At 47.0% G+C, this 9566-nt stretch overlaps 2 protein-coding genes across 2 annotated transcripts in view; both read left to right on the forward strand.

Moving 5' to 3' along the window:
* Positions 1 to 2240, forward strand: part of LRIT1 (leucine rich repeat, Ig-like and transmembrane domains 1) — a 26827-nt gene extending 24587 nt beyond the window's left edge. Inside the window, 9 exon segments of the mRNA XM_037497676.1 lie at positions 9 to 36; positions 38 to 98; positions 1268 to 1336; positions 1339 to 1517; positions 1519 to 1604; positions 1606 to 1672; positions 1674 to 1911; positions 1914 to 2059; positions 2061 to 2240. Of these exon segments, the coding sequence (XP_037353573.1) occupies positions 9 to 36; positions 38 to 98; positions 1268 to 1336; positions 1339 to 1517; positions 1519 to 1604; positions 1606 to 1672; positions 1674 to 1911; positions 1914 to 2059; positions 2061 to 2240 (1054 nt within the window).
* A 2491-nt stretch (positions 2241 to 4731) lies between these two features.
* Positions 4732 to 6981, forward strand: LRIT2 (leucine rich repeat, Ig-like and transmembrane domains 2). The gene is given in 5 exon segments (XM_037497677.1): positions 4732 to 4741; positions 5911 to 6057; positions 6060 to 6297; positions 6572 to 6742; positions 6744 to 6981. Coding segments are annotated over 5 exon segments (804 nt in total).
* Positions 6982 to 9566: the final 2585 nt, after the last annotated feature.

The raw sequence follows: 9566 nt of genomic DNA on the forward strand, positions 1-9566 counted from the left end.
TTGGGCAGCACAGTATTGCTACGTTGTGGGGCCGCTGGGGGTCCCTGAACCTCATATGAGCTGGAGGAGGGCCAACGGGCACCCACTGAATGGCACAGGTGTGTGAACTACAAGGTCTGCTGTGCTGAGCTCCGGGTGGGTCAGCATGTCCAGTGGGATGGCAAGTTTGTAAAGAGATGGAGCTAGTGGTGTAAGCCAGGCCTTTGCTTCCAAGGTGAGCACAGGCTCCACCTAGTGGTAGTGCCTGGAAACAATGGCTTCAGTGCTGACCATGGCTTACAATCTGTCCTCTCGCACTGTACCAGCCACTCTTGTCAGGGACTTGGGCCCACCCCGAGGGGAACAAAAGTCTGACTGTTTGGTGGAAGATGCTCTTTTAGTGTAATACAGATGCTCTTTTTAGTGTAATACAGGAGTAATTTATGACAATAGTTAGCATCTGTTGCACTCTTAATGTACTAAGTGTATTTTAGGCATATCACTGAATGCTAAAGAACCTGATTATTCTTACTTTGCATATAAATAAGTTGAGGCTTTGAAGGGCTAAATGCTTGGCCTACATCACACAGCTAGAGCTAGGAGGAGCTGGGCGGGGAAGCTCTGGTGGACTCCACGGCAGGGCTCTCCATGCTGTAAGGCAGAGAAGATTCACCATGAGAGGAGGTGGCAGGTATTAGACCCATCTCCATGCAGAAAGAGGATCAAGGAGGAATAATTTCTTAGTACCTGATCGAGAACCTTACGTCCCTTGCACGCCGCCCCCACCCCCCAGCTTTCTCTTTGTCTCCCTCAGCTGTGTTGGGCAAGAGTATTGCTCAAAGACTGTGGGTTTGAAATCAATTTACAAGCCAAATTGTATCAGAAGTTCCACTGGGTAAAACAGAAATTTGAATGTGCTCTGCTAAGGGTGGGCAGAGAACTTCCAGGCACACCCTAACCCACTTCACCACCAAAACACCTGCCCTCCACTCCTGCAGGGCCATGCTGCAGAACTCCAGGGCATTGAAGAACACATTTGCACATCTCAGATTTGAAAGACTCTGCCTTAGCCTGGGTCTCCCCAAATTTAGCCCAGGTGATCTCCCATCTCTCTCGATTAGCCTAAGAAAAGTTGAATGACTCCCAGTGTTTCCTTGGGATAACAAGGTGTGTTTCCTTGAGATAACAGGGTCTTGTGCACAGCCTGGAGGTTGTGGATTTATCCCTGGGAGGGAGGGTGGGGCAAATGGGTCCAATCATTCTCCCAAGTGCACCACTTTCTCTCCAGTGCACCAGGAAGTCACCAGTGATGGCACGAGCTGGTTGCTGCTGGGCCTGCGTACCGTGTCCCACCTGGACTCGGAGACTACATCTGCCAGGCCAAGAACTTCCTGGGAACCTCTGAGACTCGTGTATCTCTGGTTGTCACTGAGCCCGGGGCTTCCACAGAACACAGTGGGAGCCCAGGGCCACTCTGGGCAAGGACAGGCGAGGAAAAGGAAGCTGCTGCCTACAATAAACTGGTAGCCAGGCATGTCCCCCCACTTCCCCAAGCCTACCATCCCAGCCACTGGGCCCCCTGTGTCCAATACAAAGGAGGAGCTGACCCTTCAGCACTTGCAGGTAGTGCCCAGGAGAGCACTTGGACACACAGGCAAGACCCCAGGAGGCCCGACTGGTGAGGTCACTCAAGGGTGGTGGGAGACACTTACCAGAGTATCACCTTGGTGTGGAAAGCACCCCAGGCTGGAAACACAACTGCCTTCAGTGTCCTCTACACAGTCTACGGGCAGCGTGACATGCGGCAGGTGATGGTGCAGCCTGGGAAGACCAGTGTCACCATCCATGGGCTGTCCCCCAAGACCAAGTATGTGGCATGCATCTGTGTGCAGGGCCTGGTGCCCCAGAAAGAGCAGTGTATCATCTTCTCCACCATGAGGTGGTGGACACTGAGGGCACCCAGTGGCTCATCAACATAGTGGTGATCACGGTGGCTGCAGTCATCGCTTTGGCCCCCACGCTGCTTGTCTGCTGCGGTGCTCTCCAGAGACGCTGCCGCAAGTGTCGCTCAGGGGGTTCCCACCGAGCTCGGAGGTACCTACATCACTCTGGAGAGGCTTGGTCACAGTGAGGATCACTCTGAGCAACTGTCCCGGCACAATCTCAGTGAGGCTGACAGACTTCTCTCGGCTCAATCCAGCCTGGACTCTCAGGCTTTGGGGGTCAGGGGTGGCAGACAAATGAATGAGTACTTCTGCTAAGGGGTGTTTTCCTCCTGTGCACACACATGCCCACACACCTGTTCCCGTGCACTCTGCCTCTTCTACTTGATGCACAGCTCTGATACCTGAGTCCATGCTCACCCACCCACTTACCCCCTTGGTACCTGCCTACTCAAACACTTACACCAACAACAGCTAACACTTACTACACCCTTGTTGTTTGACAGAAGTATTCTAAGTACTTTTATATGCATTAACTCATTTAATTCTTATAACAACCCTTTGCACCAGGCACCAATGTTCTCTTTCATTTCCTGGAGTGGAAACAAGGGTTTTAAGTAACTTGCTTGTTTTAGTTTCTGCTGATAACAATGAAATAAAAGCAAAATCTCCATAATAGGCAGCAACAGGCACTTGATTTCACACAATCTATAGATGTGTGGTTGACTGGGGTGGCTCTGCTCCATGTGTCCCATTTGGGGCCTGGATCAGGCTTCTCTCGAAGAGAGGTCAGATGATATAGAAGAATAAACAACAAAACTATGTGATAGTTCTTAAGCTCTTGGCTTAGAACTGCCATTTCTGCACAGCTTCTATCTGCCAAAGCAAATTCCAGCCAAACCCAACTTTAACAGGGCAAGGAGAGTTCTGCTATGGAGGTGATAGAAGTAGGAAATATTTTTGTTGAGAATGTGCTGATCTACTATATTGTCTGCAATTACTGAGCTAAGAAATAATAGCTCTGGAATTCGGTTAAGGCAATTGGCTCCAGAGCCCATAGTTCCTTACTACTTTCTCATATTACATTCTGATTGAATTTTTGCTGACCCATGGGCAATTACAAAATCTCTCTATGCATTAGTAATGTTTGTGTACACACACACACTCACAACACACACACACACCCCATGACCTCACTGTGTACATTCACATATGCTTAACATTTATTCTCTGGGTGCCATTCTTCCTAGAGATAATTGCTTTATTTTCAATAAATTCTAGAGGTTTGAATGATGTCCTGTACCACTGCTCATTTATTTTCAGAATGCCAGGCTGGAGGAACCTGAGAGACTTCTGGAGGGTGGCACAGTATACCCAGTGCTATCTGATACACTGCCCACCCCTGTCCCCATGGAGCAGCATGTGTAATTCTTTTTTTTTTTTTTTTTTTAAATCTTCATTTATACATACAAGAGCTGGGGTGTAGACCGGAGGTGTGTGGGTGATTCACCAGAGACAGAGTGGGGAGCAGAACAGCTGGGTTGACTGAAATCACTGCTAAGGAGCAGTGGGTGAGACAGGAGAGGTCTATTGCACCATGTGGGTCAACTACCAGGCCAGGGATCGAACTCATGCTGCAGTGCTGCAGATTGCTTCATAGTGCTGACGCTGAACCCCTTGCACCACCAAGGAGGCCCCAGCATGTTTAATTCCTATACTCTCATTCTGAGGGGTATCTGAGAATCTTCTTGATCACTCAATTAGTCACTTCAAAGAGTTCCTGTTCAGTTTGCTTAGAGCTGGGAAACTTCTGAGATATCTTGGTGCCCGGGAGAAGTACATCCTTCCCAGAAAAAGGACCAAAGTTCTATCTTCTCTTTAGGACTGAGCTCTAGAGAGGGGAGCATCTGGAGTGTGTGGTGCCAAGGCCTCTGGGTAACTAAGGAAGAATGTTTGGGACTGCAAGTGAGCCAAGGAAACTACATTGTTAGTATCACCTAAAAAGATTCCCTGTTGTGTTGAAAATTTACTAGATAACAACCAATATGGCACAGTGATTTCTAATGGTACTGTGCTCCCACTCACATTTACCAAAGACTTTATAGTCTATTTTCCCATTTTTCTCTCACTTGATATTTCCAATACCCCACTGCAGAGGCTGGACTACTTGGTTTTACAGACAAGAAAACTGAAGCCCAAAGAACTTAATAGCTTCTAGAGGTTAGTGATAAATTCTCTTTGACAACTTTCTAGTCAGGCTGAGAGTCTTTATTCAGTGCTGGTATCTACAGTACCATCCAAAGGAGATTCACTACAGAAATGCATTCTTTGGGCCACTGACACCCGGATCAGAATCATAAGGACACCAATATACATGAAGTTGGAATTTCCATTCTTGGATATATTCTGCCCATCACCTAGAGGATGCATCTGACTATAACTTGTAGGTTGTTGCCACTATAGGCATATTTTAAATGCTTCCTTATCGATCTCTACAGGATATGTAAGTATATGTATTAGGATGACTGATATTGCATAAATATTTTAGGATTTTATTGAACAATATATTCTTTAAGAGCCCTTTTAGATGCAAAAACACCATATTGTATATTTTAAATTCATAGGATTTCTGACTAGAGATTACCTATGCCTTATTTCCTAACCTTGCCTGACAAGGCTTATGTGGGTGCCTGTTGGGAATAAGATTTCCAGGATCCTGTCCTAGAGATTTGGAACTCTGAGTCCAGGATAGGACCTGATATTATGTGTTTTTAATAAGTGCTACCCTATCCTTCAGCTAATTCTTACCATGAAGCAAGGTTGGGAAGTCCTAGATATTGACTGAATTTTACACTTCTCCTCACTTCTATGCTGATCAGCTCTTACTGACTTGAAGTTATAATATAGGGGCCCAAAGTCTGGATTTGACCTCCATGGGCCCCATAATTTGGATTGAAACCTGCCTCTCACTTCCTGAAGCTTTGGGCTCTGCTTTCATACCTCAGCTGGAATCACCTTTAATACCACCCTGCATGTTGGGACATGGCCAGGGATGGTTTCCCTAAAGGATTGAAGCTGGAAAAGCCTTTTGAATTTCTGCATCTTTCCCCATGCTGTCTAACAAGCAAGTAGGAATAGTTGAGCAAAGTTAGGGGAATGAGATAGTCACCCAGGAATCTGTTATACCTGGAGACAAATCTCTGCATGATTAAAGAAAAAACTTATTGACTGAAACGTTGACATTTTCCTATCATTTTCATCTTACTGACTTGCAGTTAAATACCAGTGAGGGAAAATATAGAATTATTGTAGCCTCTTTGAAAACAGTGAAATAATCCTGTGTCGCTCTATAATCATTGTCTTTGGCATTCTGTTAAGTCTATTCTATCAATAATAAAAACAGATAACACTTTAAGTACTTACTTATGGAATAACAGTTATCACGTTTTATTGATGAGGAAGTTGAAGCCAAGATATTTAAGAATTGTGTCCAGAACCATATACCTAGTAAGCGATAGGACCCAGGCATTTGGCTCCAGGCTCTGAGCCACTCCACATCTGGAGAGTAAGTGAGCAACTTCCTGAGCCTCACAATATTGCACAGTCACACAGTTTTGAGAGCTCTCCCAAAATCCATGCTGTTAGGTTTCAGCAAAGTAATTTGGAAAGAGCTGCTAGTGAAGGCAATTTAGTGAGAGCAGCTGGTAAAGTTGAAAGAGTGTGGTTTTTTATAGACAGAAGAACAGGGTTTTGATCAGTTGCTGCCTCTGAAGAACTCTCACTATAAGAAAGTTGCTTAATTGCTCCAATCTCCTTCTTAAATATAAAATTGGGTACCTACCTTATAAGGTTGCTGGAAGACAAACACCTGGAACCAACTATCTGCTTAATAAATGGCCACATCACCTTTTAATAAAGAACAGACATTGCTGGACAAACTTCAACTCTGTCAGAGAAGTATCTGAGTTGTTTTGCTCTCTCCACCTAGTGTCGACCTTGTCTCCTGTGGGAGATGCTGCTTTGTCAGAGCTGGTCATACCTGCTCTCCACCTGGTAGGCAGAGGCAATTACACCTGTGGGGCTTCCAAATTCATTGGCAGGAGCACCCTTGTCATCTCCCTCTATGTCCAGCCTGGATCCCATTCTCGTTCCTCCCCTCAAAGGCTAATGCCTTCCTTGACCTGCGAGTCATTAAGAAGAGAGTGTATGGGGGCCTGCTGGAGTGGTTTGCAGGAATCGACACCCCCTAAGCAAAGTGGTTCACCCTCTATATTGCATCGGATGGAGCCCTAAGGTAGGAGGTAGTTCACACTGGCCCTGGGATCAATGCATATGCTGTGAATGACTTGCTCCCCAGCACAAAATATGAGGCATGGGCCCTCCCTGGTGGTGCAAGGGTTAAGACAACAACCTATGAAGCTGTTTGCAGCTACTCAGCACAAGTTCGATCCCCAGCCAGGGAGCTACCCACATGGAGCAGCAGACCTCTCCTGACTCACCTGCTGCTCCCCTCAACAGAATATTTCAGTCAGGCTGCCTGTTCCGTTCCCCACTCTGTCTCTGGTGAATCTTCTTACCCCTCCATACCTCTGGCCTGTACCACAGTACTTGTATGCATAAATAATTAATCTTTAAAAAATGTGAGGCATTCCTCAGCCCAGGGGTCAGCCCCCACACCAGGGGAGGTGTGTGGTCTTTGTGATGGGTCAGGACCTCAGCAGGCCAGAGGGGCGGAAGCGCCTCCTGTATATCACAGTGGTCCTGTGTGCTGTGCTGCTCACAGCACTGGTGGGCGTCTACACCTGGGCGCCCTGCAGCTGCAGAGTGGGGCCTGTGCTGCTGTCTTCAGAGCAGGAAAGACCCCAGGTGTCTCTGTGCTGAGGAGCAGCATAGGGATGGCTCCTTCAGAGACCACACTGCTGTCTGTGAAGAAGGCCTGGGGCACAGAGACACTGATGGTGGCGAAGAGAGAGAGGTAGTGACTGAAGAGCCCAGGCCAGGTGTGCTGTGGGGTGGGCCTCTGGCCCCTAAGCGAACTTTCTATGGCAGCTTAACATAACTGGATCCATTTTTAAACAAATATTTGTTGAGTTTCTACTGTGTTCCAGGCACCCAACTTGATACAGTGAACAGGAGACAAGATTCTTATCTTCGTGGAACTGATGTCAATGATGCTTGACCTGTCCGATTGTTGTATTATATGTGCTGTATAAAAATTAATCACTATTATTATTGATTAATCAATGTTAATGAACTGATTGAGAGTGGGGCAGACACCACTGCATCTGTGAGCCCTGCAGTCTGCATTTGAGCATCTACTTCTGAAGGAATTAGGGAACAATGAGACTGTCCCCAGGACAATCTGTGGAACTATGGAACAGCTGTCCAGCAGAGCCCAGGGATGCTTAGTTTCTTGCTCAAAGGCATCACTCGGAATTCAGAACCAGTATTCAGACCCAGGGTTGTTAGACCATATTATTCCCTATTACTAGAAAATCTAAGCTCAACCACAGGATCAAGCACACAGCATTCTTCAATCACATCTGTTGATTGTCTGTGGGTTGAAAACTCCAGCTTAGGTCCCAGGAGTAGGAAAGTCTGCCCAGTTTTTCACCATGTCACAATTCTTTGCCTTGAGGACTAACACCGTACCAGCTTGTGATCTAGGTTGGTCCCACTGTTACTGCATAGCCAGTTCCCGGGCCCAACATGTCCTGATGCAGTGGAACTTGTTCCAACTCCACTCCACAGGCTGGGGCTCTTTTCCTGAGGGGCCACATTTGCTGACCCTGTGGGTTTGGCAGTACCCTCCTCTTTCTCAGTATGGTTCATGCTGGCAACTGATAGCTCTGCCTTGACAATCAAAGTTCTGGATTTGTCAGGGGCCCAAGCTCTACCCGGGGCTGGGATGCAGGCCTGAGTTTTCAGAGAGAGGCTTTCCTGACCACCACCCCAGAGACAACAGTGCATCCCAGGCTTTCATGCCTATACCAGGCCTCCCAATTCCTGGGCTGGGTTGGGGGATAATTACTGATAGTTCTAGCTCCAGATCTCTTACTGTCCAGGCAATGCTGCATGGGCTTGTCCTGCTTAGGGGAAAAAGCTCAGTCCAGGCCTGGATCATGTTCAGGAAGGCAAGCCCTTACAAACATGCTGCTGTTAGTGGGGTTCACATATCAAGTTGCATAAAATTTTGCAATCTTGCACCAAATCAGTTACAGGGGAGGAGGGTGAATTGACTCACTAAAGGAACCAGGAGGCAGGCTGAACTTGTCTGTAGGAGTCAGCTAACACTAAAGCAAGCAGGGAACAGGAGGTCAACTTGGCCTTCAGTTAACGGATTTTATTTATCATTTACAAAAGAGGTTGACTGCATGCAAATTGTAAGGATGCTATATTCCCTGTGGAGAGCAGACATGATCCAGCGCAGCTGCTTCTGAAACATGGGCTGCAGAGTACCTGGTAGTTCAGTCTGGGCTCCTAGCTTCTTAGAGCCCACCTCTTACTTAACACTCTCAGGGTTGGGGACTGCAGATACCCCAAGCAAGAAGCCTGTACCCTGGCTCAATATAGACTCAGAAATCAAGAAAATCACTTATGTTAAAAATCTGGTTAAATAAAACCTGACAAATTCTAGAAGGGTTATTAATGAGTGGAGCAAAATGCAAAGAATTGTTCTCTCTCTCTGTACACTCTGGATTTCCTTATAGCAAGTGTCTTTAAAGTCAGGGTGAACTTCTTTTCTTTAACCATAGAGGACGGCATGTCTTCTCTCCTGGGCAAGACTGTCACAAAGTGATCAAGTATGCCCAGAAAGAGGAAAATGAGGAGCTGGACCCTCTGACGATGTCCTTGGTACCACCCCACTATGTGGCCCTGGGTAACACTCCTCTCTTGGGAATTCACTTTCATCATCTTGGAAAAATGGAGACTTGAGCTGAATGTGCTGCCCAGTTCTGGATGTCTCTGGCAGTGGCTGGTCAGAGCCATGCAGAGAATATGTTCTGGGGAGAACAGAAGGGGAGGTACTTACGTCAAGGACAATGCCACCTCCCAGCTCTGGCTGCTGAGGCTCAGTGCCGGCTTCCAAACCCAACAAAGTATCTTCACAGATGCTTGGCAGAGTAGCTGAGAAGCTCCTAATACTTTCTGGAATTGCTGCACCCCAGAGAACTGGCCTGCAGAAAATACTTTCCACTTGTGCCACTCTGCATTTGGTTAAAGCCTTTGTTACTACTACTACTTATTTCATTCTCAGTCTTAACCTGTGCGTGAGGCAGCTGGGATTTATCTTCTTCATTTTACAGATGAGGAAGAGGATGAAGAGGGTGTTTAAGCAGCTTTCCTGAGGTCGTACCACTTTTGGGTACAGTTCCAGCATCAGCATTAACTTTTTAGTGCACCTTTGGCCTCTCCTGGTGCATTCATTCTCCTATGGACTGCAAGGTTCACTGACTCCCAATCTCAGCCTTAGCAAGGACTGAGCCTCCTTTTCCTGTTCCTGCTCTTACAAGTAGGTTTCAGGATTTAGGTTCTACTCAGCCTTGTGGTTAGGGCCCTGATTTTCGACTTAGGATGCTGAGGCCTCAAGAGGCTCCAGGGATTGTGAGGCCTGGAGTTGGAGAGAAGACATACAGCTCTGGC

The sequence above is a fragment of the Talpa occidentalis genome, unplaced genomic scaffold (genome assembly GCF_014898055.3).
Source record: "Talpa occidentalis isolate TD23 unplaced genomic scaffold, MPIMG_talOcc4v2.1 talOcc4.8, whole genome shotgun sequence".
Lineage (NCBI taxonomy): Eukaryota > Metazoa > Chordata > Mammalia > Eulipotyphla > Talpidae > Talpa > Talpa occidentalis.